The sequence below is a fragment of the Portunus trituberculatus genome, chromosome 10, assembly GCF_017591435.1.
Source record: "Portunus trituberculatus isolate SZX2019 chromosome 10, ASM1759143v1, whole genome shotgun sequence".
In the NCBI taxonomy this organism is placed as follows: domain Eukaryota; kingdom Metazoa; phylum Arthropoda; class Malacostraca; order Decapoda; family Portunidae; genus Portunus; species Portunus trituberculatus.
This window is the reverse complement of record NC_059264.1, coordinates 2,224,607-2,246,181: the sequence shown is the minus strand read 5'-3', so window position 1 is coordinate 2,246,181 and position 21,575 is coordinate 2,224,607. Positions and strand designations below refer to the sequence as shown.

The window sequence follows — 21,575 nt, the reverse complement described above, 5'->3', positions numbered from 1 at the left end:
TTTTCTTCAATTATTCCTCTTCCTCCTCCTCCTCCTCCTCTTCCTATAATCCTTCCTCCCCATCTCCTCTTCTCTCACTTCTTCCTCCTTCCTCTTTCCTCTCACGTTTCTTCCTCTCCTCCCTCCCTCCCTCACTCACTCACTCACTCCTTCCCTCCTTCCCTTCCTTCGTTGCTCAGTTGCCAGTTAATCTTTCCTGAGAGAGAGAGAGAGAGAGAGAGAGAGAGTTACCCTGAGGCAGAATATTTTGTCCTTATCTCGTATTCTATCTCTCTCTCTCTCTCTCTCTCTCTCTCTCTCTCTCTCTCTCTCTCAATAAATGAAAAAGGCATTTATATTCCAGTTACAAAAAATACACACTTTTATTTTATTTACATCATTCCTCTTCCTCTCCTTCTCTCTCATTCCTTCTCCTCTTCTTCTCCCTCTCCCTCTTCTTCCTCCTCCTCTTCCTAGACACACTAAAGGAGCAAGATAATCAAAATATAGCAATAAAACAAGCGAATTAAGTAAAAAAGTCAATACCAGCAAGATCAAGATTAAGATTGTTATTGTTTTGGTTTTACTCTTTCAGCCGGCCAGCCTTAGACAAAAAAACAACTTATTTTGAACCCTATTTAAGACCCTTCCGGCCCTTAACTGAACCCTACAGATGCGATGACACGAAGATAAACCCCTTATCTCTAAATTAAACCCTTAAAAACCATGAGTAGATGACTAGAAAGCTGGAAAAATAAGATCAAATAGAGAAGAGTGAGAGTAACTTTTCACTCTCTCTCTCTCTCTGTCTCTGATGATTCTAAGGCACGTGGTAAGCTGGGGTGTGCGTGCGCGTGCGTGGGCGTGCTGGGGCGTGCCGAGGTCAACGCAGATCACGCCCACAGCACGTCTCCTGTCCCCGTGGTGTTCTGGGTCAAGAGGTCAGTCTGTGTTAGGTTAAGGGGAGGTAGTGGATTATGTTCTCTCTCTCTCTCTCTCTCTCTCTCTCTCTCTCTCTCTCTCTCTCTCTCTCTCTCTCTCTCTCTCTCTATTTTGTGGACCATTGGAATGTATTGTTTATACAAGAAGTTGTAACTATTTTGTGGTCAATAAATCTAATCTAATTTAATCTAATCTCTCTCTCTTCCTTCTTTATTCATTTTTTGCTCTCTCTCTCTCTCTCTCTCTCTCTCTCTCTCTCTCTCTCTCTCTCTCAAGTTATAAAAATTATCTAGTATTTTTGGTTGAAAATGCAAAGAATTAAAAATATACAATTATTTAATCTAGTGCTTTAGACAAAGAAAATAGAAATAGATAAATAACACACACACACACACACACACACACACACACACACACACACACACACACACACACGACCATTAAAATTACAAACAAAAAAACAATACAATAAAAAAGCTGGTTAATGTTTTACTATGAGTCCTTGTGAGCAGCGCGTGGTATTGGTGACCGCGTGGTGTGGTGGTATTGGTACACTCACCACACCTCACGGCTCGCAAGATTTTTTTTTTTTCTTTCTTTTTTTTTTTTTTTTTTTTTAAACGCGCTCTGCCATTACTGATTCATATTGATGCTTTTTTGACAATCAGCACCGCGCCAAAAGCAGAGTTAGGTTAGGTTAGGTTAAGTTAGGTTAGGTTGGTTAGGTTAGGTTAGGTTAGGTTAGGTTAAGTTAGGTTAGGTTAGGTTTGGGTTAGGTTAGGTTAGGTTAGGTTAGGTTAAGTTTGTGTTAGGTTAGGTTAGGTTAACTTTGGGTTAGGTTAGGTTAAGTTTGTGTTAGGTTGGTTAGGTTAGGTTAGGTTAGGTTAGGTTAAGTTTGGGTTAGGTTTAGGTTAGGTTAGGTTAGGTTAGGTTAGGTTAGGTTAGGTTAGGTTAGGTTAGATAAGTTTGTTTGGGTTTAGTTGGTCAGGGATGTGAAAATAGACCAGATTTTGCATTTCCTGTAAAGTTTAAGGCGACAAACAGCAATGTTGGGAAGGACTGCATTACACCATTACAACAAGATCTCACCATTCCACCATTACAGGAGTGCTGGGGTGCATTGTGGGAGGAAGAGAGTCACCACCACAACACCTCCACACCGCCAGCACCACCTGCACCACCGCCTTCACTTGGAGCAGGAGGAGGAGGAGGAGGAGGAGGAGGAGGAAGGAAGAGCTAGGATTCCTCTCTACCTCCTTTTCTTCCATCTCCACTGACAGTTCTGAGAGGTAAATGCACACACACACACACACACACACACACACACACACACACTTATAAGTAAATAAATGAATAAATAATGATGATAATGAATAGATAAAGTAAGTAAATGAATAAAGAGATGCATAAGATGAAATAGAATAAAGTAAGATAGAATAAGGTAAAGAGAAATGAATAAGTGAATAAATTAGTGAATTAATTAATAAATAGATGAATAATTTGCTTTTCCGGACTGTTTTCTTCAAGTCTTGGTTTCTTATGTGGACATTTTTATATATTTAATTAATTAATTAATTTTTTTTTTTTTTTTGCCTTGTATTGAAAACTGTCGTGTGTTGAAAGTAAAGTAACGCAGAAAGAAGAAATAAATAAAATGGATTAGAACACTTAAGCATTCTCTCTCTCTCTCTCTCTCTCTCTCTCTCTCTCTCTCTCTCTCTCTCTCTCTCTCTCTCTCTCTCTCTCTCTCTCTCTCTCTCTCTTCAGATTCACAATATTACCTGTTTATAACCTTTTCTCTACCCAGTATTCCTCCTCCTCCTCCTCCTTCTTCTTCTTTTTTCCTAATCAAACACAATGTCCAAACTTTTATTAAACTTCCATAATTATTCATTTCAGTTTTAAATAATAGCAGTCGTTCTTGTTATTGTTGTTAATAATCCCTGTTCTCTCTCTCTCTCTCTCTCTCTCTCGCAGCAGTAGAGGGGAGGAGGAGGTGAAGGATGACGAGGCACAGCAGCTGGTACCGATGGAGATGAACAGAGGAGGTGAAGGTTTGGGGGCCATGGTAAGTTGTGAAGACCATAGCCACAATGATAAGACGCACCCTGACTCCAGAAAGACACAACAAGGGACTATTTGCTTCAACATACAAGACTAACATCAGGCTGGCGTTCAGTTACACGGATAAGAGTTTGAGGAAGAAGATAATAACAGCTATGATAAGACCTTCACTAGAATATGCTGCAGTGGTGTGGTGTGGTGTAGTGGTGGTGTAGTGTGGTGTGGTCTCTACTTATACAAAAGGTCTTCAGGAAGCTAGAGAGAATCCAAAGAACTGCTATGAAGGTGGTGCCAGAAATTAAGAATCTATGAAGAAAGACTGAAGGAAATGGAACTACTAGCTTTGAAGGACAGACGAGAGAGATGCAATAACGATGTATAAAATAGTGAACCGTATGGAAAAGATAGACAGACAACACCTGTATCACTGATGGAGGATGGAGATAGACAAACAAGGGAACACTCTAAGATCATGAAAAGTCAGTGTTTGAGGGACATTAAAAAGTTTAGCTTTCCACACAGGACGGTGGACATCTGGAAGGGATTAAGTGAAGAGATTGTAGCAGCAGAAAGTGTGCACAAATTGAAGAAAAAGTTGGATAAAAGTAGATATGGAGACAGGTCACTATGAACCTCACTTGAACCTTGTAATGTATAGCTATGTAAATACACACATACACACAAACACACCCTTTCCCTCCCACCCCTCCCTCCCATGCAGCCCCAGCCACACACACACCTTATTAAGTTCAGTTTCAAGTCATTTCTCACTGAAGACATTTGTCCCTGAATTTTGGCTAATTCTTCATCAATCTTTAAGGGAATTAGCATTTTAAGTGGGCATTTTTTATTTATTTATTTATTTATTTATTGGCTAGGTTCCCTCTTGCATAAACAAAAGCATGGAGTTCAAACGACAAAACTGAACTGAACTGAACTGAAGGAAGAAGAGTGAAGAATAAAGAGCTTTTGACACAAGAAGATAAAAATATATATAAATTAAATAAAGTAAAACAGTAAAAGATTAGAACAGGACCACCATTACACATAAACCAACATAGGGTGGACCACAGACCTCTCACACACACACACACACACACACACTCACTTTGCTCTCCCTCCCACAGCAAGGCAACGTGGGAGAGGCTGTGATATATGAGCTACAGCGCCTCTTTGCCATCCCCGAGGAGAGAGCTGTCAGGATGGTGGGGACTGACAACTTCCTCCTGGTGTCGGACAAAGCTATCCTGAAGACTCTGTATTTCCTGAAGGAGCACCAGGTGTCATCAGAGCAGCTCCAGCGCATCCCCTGGCTCCTGCTGCAGTCTTCTGGTGTGTGTGTGTGTGTGTGTGTGTGAGGGAAAGGATGGGAGGGAGTGAATTAATAAGATTGTGGTGTTTAGAGAGAGAGAGAGAAAGTAAAAGAAATTTGTCTAGTGAGTTAGCAAGATCATGATACCATTTTTCTTTTTTTACATACATATTCTCTCTCTCTCTCTCTCTCTCTCTCTCTCTCTCTCTCTCTCTCTCTCTCTCTCTCTCTCTCTCTTTTCATCCCTCTCCTTCTCTCTCCCTCTCTCCATCTCTTTCTCCCTTCAGACGAGCTGCAGCAGAAGTTCCACAAGCTACGAGGGGCCCATCTGTTCCTGAGTCTGCCAGATGGCCTTGGGTTCTGCTTCTTCCCTTACCAGACCATTGTGAAGCTGCAGCACAAGTTTTCCAGGGAGGCACACCACTTCCCTCACCACCATAACAGAGTGTACTACCTGGCCCATAGATTGCAGGTGACAAAGGGAGGGAGGGAGAGGGAGAGGGAGGAGAGGAGAGGAGAAGAGAAGAGAAGAGAAGAGAAGAGAGGAGAGGAGAGGAGAGACGCTACTACTACTACTACTATATTATTATTATTATTATTATTATTATTGTTGGTGATGTTTTTGCTGTTATTGTTACTACTACTACTACTACTACTACTACTACTACTACTACTACTACTACTACTACTACTACTACTACTACTACTACTACTACTACCACCACCACTATTCCAGATGCCGGTTCCTTTGGTCACGGAGAAGACAGTGAAGCCAAAACAAGTTCTCTCCATCGACATCAAGAAAATCGACATCGTTCTCGATATTTTTCAAAGTGTGTATGGATCTTTCTCTTCTTCCTCTTTTTCTTGTTCTTTTTTTCTTCTTCTTCTTCGTCTTTTTCTTTTTCTTTTCTTCTTTTGTTCTTGTTCTTCTTATTCTTATTCTTTCCTTCTTTTTCTTCTTTTTCTTTCTTGTTCTTTTTCTTCTTTTTGATGTTCTTCTTTTCTTCTTGTTCTTGTTCTTTTGCTTTTCTTCTTCTTTTTCTTTGTACTGTTCTTATTCTCATTTTGTTATTTTATTATTCCTCCTTTCTTCTTGATATATCACCTCCTCTTCCTCCTCCTCCTCCTCCTCCTCTTCCTAATTTTTCTTTCTTTTTCTTTTTCTTTATTTTTATACTGTTCTTATTTTAGTTGCTATTCTGTTTTACTTTGTTCCTCCTTTTCTTCTTCTTCTTCTCCTGCTCTTCATCTTTCTTTTCTTCTTTTTCTTGCTTTTCCTCTCCCTGATGTATTAGTCCATAAAACATAAGCAAATCAAACCAAAATGAACCTATTTGAATTTATAAGTGTGTGTGTGTGTGTGTGTGTGTGTGTGTGTGTGTGTGTGTGTGTGTGTGTGTGTGTGTGTGTGTGTGTGTGTGTGTGTGTGAGACCTTTACCTAACCTAACCTTATCACCCCCAGAGTATAATGTGCCGATGAAGAGCGTGCTGTCGGACTTGTGGGTGTTCTATCACAACCTGGAGATAATTGAGGACAGGCTGAGGCAGGCCACTGAGGCAGGTTGTCCCAACCCCAAACCCTGGATATGTCATGCTGCCCTGCCTATATTTGAAAGGTGAGGAGGAGCAGGAGGAGGAGGAGGAGGAGGAGGAGGAGGTAGTGTAGTGTATAGGAAAGGGATAGAGAGGAGGAGAGGAGGAGGAGAAGGGAAGATAAGATATTGATGAAGAGAAGGAAAAGAGGAGGAAGGAGAGCAGGAGGAGAAGGAGAAAGAGAAGGAGGAGGAGATAGATATTGGAAAAGAGGAAAAAGATGATAGGAAAGTATTAGAGAGAGAAAGAGAAGAAATATTAGGAGGAAGAGGAAGAGGAGGAGGTGGAGATGATGGTGGTGAAGGTGGAGGTGGAAGAGGAGGAAGGGAAGGTGAAAAGGTATCGATGAAGGAATGGATGGGAAAGTGGAGGAACAAAAAAGATAATGAAGGGATAGAGGAGGAGGAGGAGGAAGAGGAGATAAACACAAGAAGAAGAGAAGAAAAGAGATGATAGGAAAAGTATTAGAGAGAGAAAAAAGAAAAAAATATTACCACCACCACCATTACCACCGAGAAAGTAGAGAGAGAGAGAGAGAGAGAGAGAGAGAGAGAGAGAGAGAGAGAGAGAGAGAGAGAGAGAGAGAGAGAGAGAGAGTGAGAGAGAGAAAAGTAAAGATGGAGAAGTGAAGTGAGAGGAAGAGGAAGAGGAAGAGGAAGAGGAAGAAGAGGAGAAAGGATAGCACAGTGAAGCAACAAGAAAAGTAACCAATTCTTTATTTTCTTTCAATTTTCTTTATTTTTACTATTACCACCACCACCACCACCACAATCACAACAACCACAAAACCAAGGACCACCACTACCACCACCACCACTTCTTCAGGTACCTAACGAGGGTGCGGGCGAGGTACATGGTGCTAGGGAAACATGGCACCCTGGACAACTATCTGAGTGAGCGTCTGCAGTGTCCCCTTCATGAGATCCAGGCAGCCTTCCGTCGCAATGAGGGGCTCGCCAACATTCACGTCGGCCACATGAAGTCAAAACTGGACCTTATTCTGGGCGCTGGCTTCACTACTGAGGATGTTAGGTGTGTGTGTGAGTGTGTTGGGCGTGTGTGGGTGTAGGAGGGTTCTGGTGTGTGTGTGTCGGGTGTGTTTTGGGGTGTGTGTTTGTGTGTTTGGTTGTAAGGTGTGTGTTTTGTGGGGTAGGTGTGTGTGTGTGTGTGTTTGTGTGTAAAGTCTCTCTATTAAATTTGACGGAAGTGTGTGTGTGTGTGTGTGTGTGTGTTTGTGTGTGTGTGTGTGATCAATGCAAAAAAATCCATTAATTTATATTCTCTTACAATATTAAAACACAACAGACTCCCTTCTCTCTCTCTCTCTCTCTCTCTCTCTTTTGTCTAACCTAACCTAACCTGGTCCTCTCCACACACACAGGGGCTGCATGCGAGTCCTGCAGTACTCAGTGAAGAGGACGAGGAGCAGGATAGAGGAGATGAGTAGCCTTGGCCTGCACCACTTCTCCATCAGCGCCCTCTTCAAGCAGCCCAAGACTTACGCTAACATAGTCCGTAGGGTGAAGAGAGACAGGCTGAGAAAGGAGAGTGGAGGAGGCAAAGGAGGGTGGGTGTCTGGAGAGGAAGAGGGAAGGAAAGTGAAAGAAAGGAGAGAGAAGGAGAAAGGGTGAAGGAAAGGAGGAGGGTGAGTGATTGGGGAGAAGAGAGGAGGGAAAAAAAGCAGAGAGGTTGGAGGAAAGGAGAACGAGGAAGCGATGAAAGGAAAGGAGGAGGTTGAGTGACTGGGGAAGGAAGGAAGAGAAGGAGGAGAAAGGAAGAAGGAATTGTAAGGAAGATGAGAGTAAGTAAAAGAAATAAATGTGTGCAAAGTTCTCAATGGAAATGAATCAGGAAATGTGAAAGTTTGTACAGGAAATAATAGAAAAAGAATGAAAATATACAGTGTCATTAATGCAGGTTGTTTCCGTCCGTCCTTTAATGCTACACTGTAAGAAAACAATCAACAAAATACATTCAGTCACATTTCACTCTCCTTACCACAAATTAACTCAATATTTACTTCACTACTCAAGTTTAATCATTCAAAGTTCATTTCTTCTTAATCTATCGGTCATTTTGATCTTCCTCTATTATAAAACCAAACTATAAGAAAACAATAAACAAACTCCATTCACTGATCTTATTTCATTAACTCTCTTTATCACTTATGTCAATATTTAGTTCACACCTCAAATTTAATCATTATAAGTTAATTTCTTCTTAGTTTATCACTTATTTTGATCTCTTCTATCATAAAACCAAACTATAATAAATAATAAATAAAATACTGTACATTCACTTCTATTTGAGTCTCCTTAGCACAAATAAGTCAATATTTAATTCATTACTCAAACCTAACCATTGTAAGTCCATGTGTTGTTAGTTTATCGATTATTTTGATCTTTCTCTATCATAAGACCTGTTACAAATTGGTCAGTACACATTTATACACCAGATATGAGCAAATTGTCAATATTTAGTTCAACACTCCACTTTTCCTGTCTTAGCTTAATTTTTTGCTACTTCATCTTGGGTTGCTGTATCACAAAAGTTGTTGCAAATTGGTTTACATATTGAAATACCACATATATTTATTAGTAGGTACGCATCTCGGGAGCCCCAAAACACACACACACACTCTCTCTCATATTAAGTGGCGTCAAGCGAAGCTGGAATGGTAGAGTTTACAGACTACTGAGTGAAGTTAATTAATGTAAAAGACTATTGACGGTTGTCACTTTTCGCCCTGTGTGCGGCGGGAGCACCATAGCCTGGTGTGTGTGTGTGTGTGTGTGTCATGCTGCCACACTCACGGTGCACGCATGCACTCATCGACACCATCCATGAAATTGGTTTGGCCTGGAATCACACCACGGCAAGGATTTTCTTTTTCGGACATTCGTCAAAAGCGGGGCAACACAGCAAAAAATTGTGTGACGGCGCGGCTCAAGCTGCCCCGTCAGCGTGCCCCGTGGAGTGACGTTTGTCCCGCCCCAGGTCTGGGTGCCGCTGGGGAAGGAGGAGGCGCACTGCCTCCTTCGCCTTCCCCAGGAAGGACAAGAAGGAGAGCTTAGCTCTGAGTCCTGCCCAGCTGGCCGCAGCGCCCCTGGGTGCTGAAGAGGGACGGCCAGACCCCCGTCAAGGTGCGCTGCGTGCCGGCGGCACGCGGGGTGTCTGTCCTCAGGTGGCGCTGGCCGCCCTCCTCCAGGTGCTGACGTGCACCACGACATGCCCCAAGACTGTGCCTTCCTTGAAGGTACAGTGAAGGGACCTTAGGGAAGCGGCACGCCTTCACCGCCCTGCTCTGCAATGGCGGGCGTCTCCGTGAGGGTGGCGCCGAACCACCCTTGCCAACGACACCACGACGCCAGCCAGAGCAGAGCTGTGAAGGCCATGGAAGAGGTCAGAGAAAGGTTAGCTTGGGTCATTAGTGTGGCCTAAGGTCATGAGCCACCTGAGCGATCTGGGTCACGTCCTGCCACAGGCTGTGCACATGGTCGCCGCGGGGCCTCTGTCTCCCATAGACTGCTGCGCCTCCCGCTGTTTCTCCTCCACATTAGGAGGTTCTTCATGACGGAGAATGGGAGAACAGGCTGTTTCATGTCCCTCCCTATCATTCCCATGGTTGAGTGTTCTCCACCTCCTCCTCCTCCTCTTCACTACTCGGCACTTCTCAGCGAGACGCGATGCCAAACACTGAGCTGCACTCAGCCACTCACGCCCTGGCGATGCTGTCACGCGGACCTGCACAGAGGAGGAGGAAGCCGCGGCAAGCACTCCTGTAGAGAAATGATGGGGATGGACATGGAATGTGTTCCCTTCCTCCATAACGACAAACCCCTTAATTGTGTAGAGGTCAAACTCCGGGATGGCCAGCAGACCGAGCGGGGCCGTGGCCACCGGGCGCCAGCCAAGGTAAAGACAATTCTCTTTATTTACCTTGGCGCCAGCAGTCTCCGGGAAAGTGTGGCCTAAATCGGGCGGGTATAGGCACTGCCTTACTCTGGTGGTGTTGTGCAGGTGTGTTGAGGGCAGGGCGGCATCGGTCACCCATACTATCTACATGTAGACCGTGGGACAGCCAAGTGTCCAACGCTCTGCGCTGCAGGTGTGTTGAGGGCAGGGCGGCATCGGTCGCCCATACTATTTAGACCGTGGGACAGCCAAGTGTCCAACGCTCTGCGCTGCAGGTGTGTTGAGGGCAGGGCGGCATCGGTCACCCATACTATTTAGACCGTGGGACAGCCAAGTGTCCAACGCTCTGCGCTGCAGGTGTGTTGAGGGCAGGGCGGCATCGGTCGCCCATACTATTTAGACCGTGGGACAGCCAAGTGTCCAACGCTCTGCGCTGCAGGTGTGTTGAGGGCAGGGCGGCATCGGTCGCCCATACTATTTAGACCGTGGGACAGCCAAGTGTCCAACGCTCTGCGCTGCAGGTGTGTTGAGGGCAGGGCGGCATCGGTCGCCCATACTATTTAGACCGTGGGACAGCCAAGTGTCCAACGCTCTGCGCTGCAGGTGTGTTGAGGGCAGGGCGGCATCGGTCGCCCATACTATTTAGACCGTGGGACAGCCAAGTGTCCAACGCTCTGCGCTGCAGGTGTGTTGAGGGCAGGGCGGCATCGGTCGCCCATACTATTTAGACCGTGGGACAGTCAAGTGTCCAACGAGCGGCGCTGCAGGTGTGTTGAGGGCAGGGCGGCATCGGTCATCCATACTATCTATATAGACCGTGGGACAGCCAAGTGTCCAACGCACGGCGCAGCAAACATGCAGCAGGACGTTTGGACTCAGCACTCAGCGTTCTTCTCGCAGCCTTCACTTTTGGAGACGCGTGAGCAGGACTGACTCCAAGCCACCGCTGCGGCCTGCCGTGTGTTGTGTTGTTGTGTGAAGTGTTGCAGCGAAGGTTACACCGACGGCGTCGCCTGCGCCGCTCACTGTACTATTGAAAGCCGGCGGGCGTCCTGTCAAGCCTGTGCACATCACCTCACCAACGACACCGGCCAGCCTTCCCCGCACCTCCGTGCATGGCGCCACCAAATACACACACCGTCCGTATTCCCTCAGCAGCAGCAGCAGCAACCGCCTTCTCCTCCGCCGCCGCCGCAGCAGTAGCAGAAAAAGCAACAACAACCGCAGGCGCCGCAGCAGCAGCAGCCACAGCGGCTGCCGCAGCAACGTGCTACCCTGCCTGCCTGCTGGCTGAGGCAGCAGCAGAAGCCGCAGCAGCAGCAACAGCAGCAGCAATGGAAGCAGCAGCAGCGTGCTACCCTGCCCCTGCCTGCTGGCTGAGACAGCAGCAGCGTGCAACCCTGCCTCTGCCAACTGGCTGAGGCAGCGGCTGCAGCAGCAGCAGCAGCATCAGCGTGCAACCCTGGCCTTGATTGATGGCGAGTGGTGAGTAGCTGCCACGCCTCGCCAGGCATCGCCGTCAGGAAACACATGTAAGGTAAGTCACGAAGATCACCAACTGGACACACCCTCTAATGTTGCTCTTTTCTTTCTTTTTCAGGTTAAGATATATCAATATTAGTCTCTCTCTCTCTCTCTCTCTCTCTCTCTCTCTCTCTCTCTCTCTCTCTCTCTCTCTCTCTGACTAACCATTCATTACAATGGTACATACATACACGTACAGGTCACAGCAATTCAAAAATATTTCCAGCAAATAAGACACGACATCCTGTGTGAGTTGTAGGCAAGTGGCCACTGTACCCACTGTACACTGTACACTGTGTTGGTGCTATGCAGTGACCGCCGCTAACTCAATAAAGTGTGGGAGTATATCTTTTGAGAACTTCCATTAGGAAAGAGGAAAAAAGAAATTAAATGAAACACTTCAAAGATAAACATGACACATTAACTTTAAAAAGACAAGCCATTACCAGCTTGACTCAATCCTGCAAACACACACACACACACACACACACACGTAAGGCAAGAAAAAGCAACATATTTAAGTAGAATCTTGTATTTACATATAAATAAAAGTAGGCAGTTCACAACCTCATAATCTTTGTATGACCGAGAAATAAGTAGATGACCTTCTCTTTACAATAATGGTTAACCTGAAAACTGAGAGAGAGAGAGAGAGAGAGAGAGAGAGAGAGAGAGAGAGAGAGAGAGAGAGAGAGAGAGAGAGAGAATGCTTTGAGGGATTAGTTTTTGATTATGGGTAGGAATATAACAAAGGGGAAAGGAGATACAATAAAAACAAATAATAATAATAATAATAATAATAATAATAATAATAATAAAAATCAAAAGGAGTGGAAGGGAAGGGAAGGAAAGAGGGGTGGGAGATGATATTCTTCCCTCAAAACTGACTGACTTCAATTTGACTGACTGACTGACTGACTGGAGACATACATACATACACACACACACACTCTGCAGACATCACTATTAATGAAGCTGTTATTAGAACCTTTCCTGAGCTGCGTTAATTATCACTTCACTTCACTTCACTGACTGACTGACTGACTGCTTGTAACTATTCACTTATTTCTCCAACTTAAAAAAGAAAAGTTATGTTCTGTTTATTTTTTTTTCTCTCTCTTTGTTAATTAACTAACTGACACACACACACACACACACACACACATAAGGGTCCTCATTTTACTAAGACTTATTAAATTGGGAATCTGGAATTAAGAAAGCAAGGAGGAAAACAAACATAGGAATAGGAGGAGGAGGAGGAGGAGGAGGAGGAGGAGGAGGAGGAGGAGGAGGAGGAGGAGGAGGAGGAGGAGAAAAGGAAGCTAATATTGAAGACATGATGAAAAAATTAAAGAAAAACAGTTAGAAAATTAAGAAATATCTGATAATGAAATAAAAAAAAATATAATAAAGAAAGGATGAAGAGAGAGATGAAGGTGAAATAAATCTAAAGGAGGAAAAGACAAATAAAGGAGAGGAATAAATATGGGATACATGAGACTAAATGAAGTGTAGACATGATTAATCTGGAGAGGAAATATAAGATAATAAATATTAAAAGATAAAAAAAAAAAAAAAAAAAAAACTAATAATTCTAAGGACAAAATTGAGAGAGAGAGAGAGAGAGAGAGAGAGAGAGAGAGAGAGAGAGAGAGAGAGAGAGAGAGAGAGAGAGAGAGAGAGAGAAAAAAATAACAAATCTGGAAGTAGAAAGAACAGAAAACATAAGAAAGAAAGAAAAGAAAATGAGAGAATGAGCAATAAATACAAAAGAAAAAGAAAATGAAAGAGAAAGAAAGAAAGGAAAAGGAAAAAAAAAAAACTATACATATGGGAAGAAACAATAGATTAAAAAAAATAAATAAAAAAGAGGAATGATATCTGGAATGCATAGACAGACCTGCAGAAACTGGCCCAGCTGGTGAAGGGAGGGAGGGAGGGAGGGAGGGAGGGAGGAGGAAGAACTGTTGGGGGGGAGGGGGGATGGAGCAAGCAGCCACCACCCTCAGTAGCCGCACGATCGAACACTGAATAGGGAGCCGGGTCAGGGGGGGAAGTGGGGAAGGGAGGGTAGGGGAGGGAACTGAGCCTCACCAAGGGCATAGAGGTGAGGTGTGGGTCATTTAAAGTTCATTCAGGTAAATGTGTGTGTGTATTCTCTCACTGTATTTGTTTTCTACTCTCCTTTGGTGCCTGTTCTGTTAAATGGTTCTACTTTCACAGGATACTGGTATTACTCTCACTACTTCACACTGGTTTAGATTCTCCTCTCACTTTTGTTTTGTTTACTCTCACAAGACAAGGCTGCAGAAATCTCCTCACTTTCTGTTTACTCTCACTAATTCAACACAAGGCTTCAAAACTCTCACTTACTTGGTTGACTCTTACTACACATGGCTTGAATACTCTCACTTTGTTTTCTCTCACAAGACATGACACTCACTCGCACGTGAGGTTCGGCAAACACGCACACGCACGCACGCGCGCACACACACACACACACACACACACACACACACACACACACACACACACACACTCTTGAGGGAAGCACTCTTGAGAACACTGTAACATTTCCCTGGTGATGACAATGGTGGTGATAATATGACCAGAAATATCTTATTTGTAAGAATGTACCAAAAATAAGGACAAACAGTACCAACTCACACATTCCCTGATTAAAAACCTACATTACTTTATCTTATTTCAACATTGAGTGGTCAGAATATTAGTGTGGTAAATATTAGTTATGTCAAGGCTTTCTGTTCATTATTCCTTCTGTTGAATGTAAAAATTTTGCAAAAATAAGGGCAAATAGTACCAACTCACACATTCTCATTAAAAACCTACATCATTTGATCTCATTTCAGGATTGAATGACCAGAATATCAGTGTGACATGAAATATTAGTTATCTCAAGGCTTTCGGTTCATTGTTCCTTGCATTGTCTGTACAAATATTGCAAAAATTAATGTAAATACTAACTTACACATTCCCTGATTAAAAACCTACACTATTTTATCTTGGTTCAGCATTGAGTGGCCAGAATATTAATGTGGTAAATATTAGTTATCTGAAGGCTTTCTGTTCATCATTCCTTCTGTTGTATGTAGAAATGTAACAAAAATAAAGACAATTACCAAATGACACATCAATTCATCTCATTTCAGCCAAATATTGTGACAAAAAATATTATTTACCTTAAAGACCTTCTATTCATCATTCCTTCCTACTCTTCACCAATAAAAACAACAAACCATAAAATTAACTTTAAAAGAAATACACATACCTTTTTGTTTTTCATTCCACTTTGGTAATGAATGAGGAACAAAAAAATATTAACATGAGGCTTTCTTTTACAATATTTGCATTTCCATCAACACACAAACAACACAACACAAGAATCGGTGGTGAGCAACATGAGGCAACACAAGATGGAATGATGCTCCAGACACACACCAATCCTTACAATTAAAACAAAACACTAGTACACATTTTTCTCCCTGTACACTCAACACCACACACCCTCCTCCCTGTCACACCCCCCTGCCATCACTCACAGGTAAGCAAGGGAGGAGAGGGAGGGAGAAAAACTGTATGTCTGTGTTTGTCTGTGTGTGCATCACTTACAAATGAAGGAATAACATTAGTGTTCTGATAAACAATGAAAAGTGAAAATCATTGCGTGTTTGGTTGTGGTTGTTGTTGTTGTTGTTTTCTTTTGTTTTCTTTTTTTTTCAGTGAGTTTTGAAATCTCTCCTCTCTCTCGATACACCTCAAATCAACAGAATAGATTAGAGCTTACACAAAATATGATAAGGTAAGTTTGTTACTATAATTCTTAACATATACTTATTTGCCTTTTCTTTTCTTCTGACACGAAGTAGTAGTAGTAGTAGTAGTAGTAGTAGTAGTAGTAGTAGTAGTAGTAGTAGTAGTAGTAGTAGTAGTAGTAGTAGTAGTAGTTACAATATCCAGTCATCTAATGTTGCTTTCTTTTACAATATACACAATTTGAGTTGAGTACATGAGTGAGTGACAATGTAAGGCTGTGTTTACCTTCCCCATGAACAGCCATGCTGGGAAGAATCATCAGTTTATATCACAAACACGTCCTACTGCTATTGTCGCTGTCCTCCCCCCTCCCTCCCTCCCACCCTTCCCACCCAAGACCCTTCACAATGCTGGGTATGGAAAATGAGCCGTCGCCACCTCCTCTTTCCTATCCACTCTCACAGACCTAACAGGAATATTCTTACTGTATAAACACTTAGTCTCAATTATTGTCTTTGCATTATTACTGATTGAATAAGACTGCTGGTGGCCTGGCTCCTGTGTGTGCTGCCTCGCTCTCACTCACTCAGGCACGTCACAGCTTGCCAGCCACACCAGCATGAAGGAATGTTACCACTAACCAAAAGAACACCCAGTCATGTCCCCCAGTCACTCCACAGCCCAGGCATGACAGGTACACGCAGTCACAGTCAGTCACACACACACACACACACACACACACACACACACACACACACACACACACACACACACACACACACACACACACACACACACACTCTCTCTCTATCTCTCCTCCCAACACACCCCGACTGCCTCCACTCACCTCACCACCAATGCACAAGGAATAGAAGAGGAAAGATTGTGTTACCGACAGTCAATTAACCAATGATTAGGTAATGTTAACTGTTAAGCGTGTCTGTGCGAGAGTGGAGAGGCACACGTGTTAATGCCACATACATACATACACACACTCACACATACACACACACACAAGGCTGAGTATCCCCCGGAAGAAATTATATTCAGATTAGACTAAACATGAAAAGGTTTAACTTGTAACCGAATGACACACGAACAAACTCCTGCCTGCGGTTACTAGCCTTACTAACCGTCCTCACCACACCTCCTCCTCACAACACTGCAGAGGATGTTTTGAGGGAAAGGTGGCACAAAGGAACCCAGAGGAGAAGAAGCACACAGCTCCATTCCTCGTCGTTTATGGCACACCCTGCAGCCGCTACGGACAAAGGTGTAGGATAGGACAAGCCAACTTTCCTGCTCCTAAATCCTTCATCCTTGATTTCTCCTCTCTTCCTCCTCAAATAAAGAGAATCTAGGGAATGAAGTGGAGTATTATGTGGAGCCATCACCCGGCACTGTACTACTCCTATATCTGGCCAAAGGGGAAATAATCAGTAATTTTCTTTGGATATGCATGTAGCTCCTCCTTCAAGCATTTCTAGTAGTATACTATCATTGCCTGTGCATGGCCATTCCTGAGACAACAGTAGTCCTTGCCACTCTCCAAGCTGCCTTCTCCACTGACTACTCTCATCAACGCACCACTCAGAGCTTCCCTCCCTCCGTGGCGAGTGGCGAGTCAAGTTTGGGGCATCGCGAGTCAGGGCGACGCATTGTCTGAATTTTTTTATTGTCCAAGCTATGAATTATCAGGAAATGAGTCCTCTGCCACCTGCTCTGCCTCTGCAGCCCTCCACTGGAAGCATGGCACCTCAGGGCTGTGCTGGAGCATCACACACTGCCTCATCACACCTGCCCTGCGGCAAACCAACGACAACATGGTCTGATTGATGCACTTGCTCTGACATCAGCCTCAACACAAGGAAACAGAACCAACAGAACGAACCTTTGTTATGGGTTGAAAGAGAGAGAGAGAGAGAGAGAGAGAGAGAGAGAGAGAGAGAGAGAGAGAGAGAGAGAGAGAGAGAGAGAGAAAACCAATATTATTGCTCTTTCTTACATTCCATATTGTCCCTACCATCCTGAATGACTCCTGAACTAACGACACAAAATAAATAACCAGGGGAGTAAGAAAACAGCAGGTGTGTTTTGGAAGTAAGCTGTTTGAAGGCCAGACGCAAGAGATGGAAAGAAGCGCAATGCAATACTGAAGGCCTGAGGAGCAAGTCAAACATTACCACAGCAAACCATGGCCTCCTGGCACCACACGCTGGCCGGCACACTCACTCACTGCTTGGGTGGTGGTGGTAGTGGTGCTGCTCCGACAGTGATAACAACAACAACAATAACAATGGTCCTTATAACAGCAGTGGTGATTACCGAGGTACACATTGAGGGGTGTATCACTGACCTCCTCCTCCTCCTCCTCCTCCTCCTTCTCTCCCACCCCCTCTGCCACCTGTTCTAGTACTGTTAACGATACATGGCCTTGTGTGTAGGAACTTGTATTCATTAAGGTAAATATATCAAGTTCAGAAAGGAAAACAGATTATCCACAAGGTCGTTATTATATTGTATAGTATATGTTTATGTATGTATATATATAGTTTTTTTATTTTCTCTCGTTTATATATATCATGCTTTTTACGCCGTCATTCAGCTTTCATCTACTGTTCTATGTGGTGATGGGGTTGTCTTGTGGTGGGGACGTGGCGCGCTAGGCTTGGCAGGGTGGGTGAAATGAACAGTGGTGGTGGTGGTGGCTGGTGTGTGAGTGTCTGGTGTTTGCATGAGGGATAAAGTGTCTGGCGGTGTAGCAAGACAGGGCAGGGCAGGGCAGGGCAAGCAGGATCAAACCAAGAGTGAACCAGACTGCTATATGCTCAACACCTCCCTGCAGGCTCACTCTTGTTGCTGCTGCTGCTGCTGCTGCTGCTGCTCCTCCTCCTCCTCCTCCTCCTCCTCCTCCTCTCAAGTGGGTATCAAAACCATCTAACTACAGGGCTAATCCACTCCTCCATAAATACAAAAATAAAATCAACTTCCATGCCCGACTGACAAATCTGGGAGACATTCAATCATGCAAAGAATTTCTCGAGTGGGGACAAGAGAATTACCAAAGACTGAATCAACAGGAAGACTATCAAGACTATTGCCCTACCAGCCTTCCTGGCCCCCTGTAGTAGTAGTAGTAGTAGTAGTAGTAGTAGTAGTAGTAGTAGTAGTAGTAGTAGTAGTAGTAGTAGTAGTAGTAGTAGTAATAGTTGTAGTAGTAGTAGTAGCATCACAGACGAGTGGCTCAGCTAACGCCTGGCATCACATCAAGCACCTACTGTGTTCTGCTACTAGTCAGTGTGATGCGTCCGTGCTCTGATACTTAATTCACTCACTCACTCACTCACTAACCAGGAAGGCCATTGGGTGTGTGTGTGTGTGTGTGTGTGTGTGTGTGTGTGTGTGTGTGTGTGTGTGTGTGTGTGTGTGTGTGTGTGTGTGTGTGCATACATGCGTGCACTGAGGCTGGGCTGCAGGCAAGGCTACATGGTCAGCTGTGGCATGACTGGCTGTGTGCCCAATGGAGATGGGTCACTGCCACCGCCACTGCCGCTCTCCTCGTCCATCTGGAGCAAGACCTTGGCCGGGAATGATAACGGAATTTAAACCTTACAAAAACTCAGCTCTAAAGGAAAGTGTCTACCAAATTTCCTAGAGATCACTGTTAATAAAGGGAGAAACACTACTTTTTAAAACAGGCACTAGTAGAACATGGCATCTCGTATGGCACATCCTAAACAAATTCCTCGCTAAGATACATTAAAACGATGGGCAGCCCACCTATAACAGAGTCAAGGTCAAGGCTAAACACATCAAAAGGGACAGGCAGCTCTGCTCTCAAATGACATCACAGTCAAGGCCTGACACAAAACCACAACAGGCCTCTCGCCCCCCGCCCCCCCGCCTCCTGACTACCAAGGGTATTGCACGCCGGGTCCTCACAGCCTCCCCACCAGCAGCGGCAGCAGCTGCACCGCCATGCTGGCTGGGCTGCCACCTTGCGCCGCACTGCCGCACACACACAGTCTTGTGTCTTGGGGTGAAGAAGCAATGGTCGTGCCAGAACTGTGAACAGTGTCCTGCCTCGGGTTGTGACGCACCGATGCTGCCGCCGCCTCCCTGCCTCCTCCCTCCCACTGCTGCTGCTGCTGCTGCTGCTGCTGCTGCTGCTGCTGCTGCTGCTGCTGCTGCTGCCGCCACCTGCTGCTGCTCCTGTTGCTGCAGGTGAAGTGTTACACAAAGGCTGCCCAAGGATCACAGTAGTTGTGACTTCATAGGAATTATATCAATTCTGACCTAGTAGAAATAACTAGACATCGCTACTATGTACACTGCCAGTCTGGCAGCCTGGCCACGCCGGCCCAGGCTTGGGGCGGCGGCGGCCACAGAGCAGGACCACAGTGGCCCTCCCTCCTCCCACAGGCACTCAGCGCTGCAGCCTGCAGGACTCTCAGGCCGTGCTGGGTTGAGGGGGCCGTGCAGGGCCGGGGCGCCAAGGCAGCACCGGCGCCGACCCTCCCACCTGCCCCGCGGGGCGCTACAATCTCTCGTCACTCCCATCATCGAAGGCCGTCCATGAGTTGGATTTGTGGGAGAAGTGGTGGTGGTGATGGTGATGGTGGTGAGGGTGGTGGTGGTGGTGGCCTGCCTGCTTCTGCTGCTCCTGCTGGCGGATGGTCTGGCGCACGGCAGTCAGTGGCACGGTAGTGTCCTGGCTCTGGCCCTCCACCGGCATGTCCAGCAAGGTGTGGCGGCCCACTATGCCCTCCAGCACCTGCGTGGCTGGCGAGAACCTCACCCGCCCCGTGGAGTTGCCGCCTGACCCGCCGGAGAGGGTGGAATACATGTCCGGGGCGCTAACGTAGCTGCTGTCCTCACTGGTCATGCTGTCCGGCGGGGTGGGATTGGTGGGGGTGCCACCCCCAGAACCCCCAGACCCACTCCGGGGCTTGGGGGAGCTCCGGCCGAGGGAGTAGTTGTACTTCCTGAGGGAGGAGCGGGTGTGGTGGTGGCGAGGCAGGTCCAGGGAACCGGGCCGGTCCGAGGAGCGCTCCGTGTCGTGGGAGTTCTGGCGAGACACGCGGGGTGGCGGGGCGGGGCCAGGGTGCAGCTCTAGGTGGCCGCTGCGGTGGGTGGGGGTGGAGTAGGAGCTGTCCCCCTCGTCCTCCAGCTTGAAGGAGGGGTTGATGTTGGAGGAGGAGGACGAGGCATTGGACACGGAAGAGGGGGTGCGGCGGTGGTGCAGGTTGAGCCTGGAGGGGGTGTGGGGGTTGGTGGAAGTGGAGGAGGAAGACACTGAGGTGGAGGGGTTGTCATAAGCGTGGTATCCTCCTCCGCCCTCCACCCCGGCTGCCGCTGCTGCCGCTGCTGCAGTGTGCCGCATGACATAGGGCGGGTACACTCTTTGCTCATAGTGCACGCTGGCCAGGTACTCTGGCGGCGCTCCCCCTTGGCTGCTGTAGTAGTACCCCAGGGGCTCCCCACGGTGCTCGATGGAGTACTGTGCATAGTGCCCCTCGCTGCGGTACACCTCTGCCTCGGGCTTGGGGGACAGTGGGGCCACCTTAGAGGAGGAGGAGGAGGAGGTGGGGGCCGTGGCGTGCTGCTCCCCCGTCACCGGCCCCCACACCAGCATCTGGTCGCTGCGGTAGTCTGGCCGGATGTAGTCTGCCGGCCCGGGGATGTAGGGACGCTGGCTGCTGCTGTAACTTGTCACCTGTTGCTGTGGGGGGAGGGGGAGGGTGTTACTGCTGAGGTTGACACTCCCTGCTGCTGCTGCTGCTGCTACTACAATTAGTTACTATAACAATTCCTTTTCTACTTGCTATTACTACTACTGCTACTACTACTACTACTACTACTACTACCACAATGACAACTTGCCCTGTCTACTGCCTTAGACTTCATTTGCTTCTCTTCACTTGCATCCTCTGCTCATGTGTCCCACCTCTCACCTCTCACCTCTCTCTCTCTCTCTCTCTCTCTCATCACCTCAAGGATTCACTTCAGGCATACACCTTCCCACTCAACACTCACCACTAGACAACACCCATTCCTACCCACCACTCACCATGTCAAACTGCTTCTGTGTATTCCCTTTACAACTCTCACTCACACCACCTCAATTTCTTACCACTTCAGATTAACACCTTCTCACTCATCACTAACCCTAACACCTTCCCACCTCAACCTCACAGATGCTTAATACACATCCTGTCTGTTTCTCTGTAATCTACCTAATTATTTTCCTCTCATTTGTATCTCAATTATTCTCCTTTCAATACTCATCCACCTGTTTTCATTATTTTCCCATTTATTGACAAGTTCTACCTGTATTTTCCCTGTTCTATTTTACTAATATTCAATCCTCACTTACCCCTCAGCTATCCACTTACTTGTCACTTTCCTTACAAGCCCTTTTTTATCCATCTACTTCTATACATAACTTGTCTCATTTTCTCATTCCCC

The 21,575-nt window shown here is 45.9% G+C and overlaps 2 protein-coding genes across 14 annotated transcripts in view; one reads left to right on the top strand and one right to left on the bottom strand.

Moving 5' to 3' along the window:
- Window positions 1–497: 497 nt before the first annotated feature.
- Window positions 498–7,807, top strand: LOC123502139. 2 transcript variants are annotated; one of them, XM_045251359.1, is made up of 9 exons: window positions 498–920; window positions 2,027–2,210; window positions 2,902–2,989; window positions 4,113–4,317; window positions 4,585–4,769; window positions 5,034–5,130; window positions 5,764–5,917; window positions 6,720–6,926; window positions 7,276–7,807. In XM_045251359.1, the coding sequence occupies exons 1-9, from the start codon at window positions 794–796 to the stop codon at window positions 7,523–7,525; spliced, it is 1,497 nt and encodes a 498-aa protein (XP_045107294.1). In that variant the 5' UTR covers window positions 498–793; the 3' UTR covers window positions 7,526–7,807. The 2 variants fall into 2 exon arrangements, with proteins under 2 accessions (XP_045107294.1, XP_045107293.1); XM_045251358.1 differs by having other exon boundaries at window positions 2,899–2,989.
- A 5,660-nt stretch (window positions 7,808–13,467) lies between these two features.
- Window positions 13,468–21,575, bottom strand: part of LOC123501849 (mitogen-activated protein kinase kinase kinase 11-like) — a 73,564-nt gene continuing 65,456 nt past the window's right edge. For all 12 annotated transcript variants that reach the window (XM_045250879.1, XM_045250876.1, XM_045250877.1 and 9 more), the window contains one exon: window positions 13,468–20,829. In XM_045250879.1, coding sequence (XP_045106814.1) covers window positions 19,645–20,829 — 1,185 coding nt within the window. In that variant the 3' untranslated portion in view covers window positions 13,468–19,644. The remainder of the gene's footprint in view (window positions 20,830–21,575) is intronic.

Coding starts and splice junctions, on each gene's coding strand:
- LOC123502139 (XM_045251358.1), top strand. CDS start 794: ATGATTCTAAGGCACGTGGTAAGCTGGGGTGTGCGTGCGCGTGCGTGG. Junction 2,211..2,898: donor TCCACTGACAGTTCTGAGAG/GTAAATGCACAC, acceptor TCTCTCTCGCAG/CAGTAGAGGGGAGGAGGAGG. Junction 5,918..6,719: donor GCCCTGCCTATATTTGAAAG/GTGAGGAGGAGC, acceptor CCACTTCTTCAG/GTACCTAACGAGGGTGCGGG.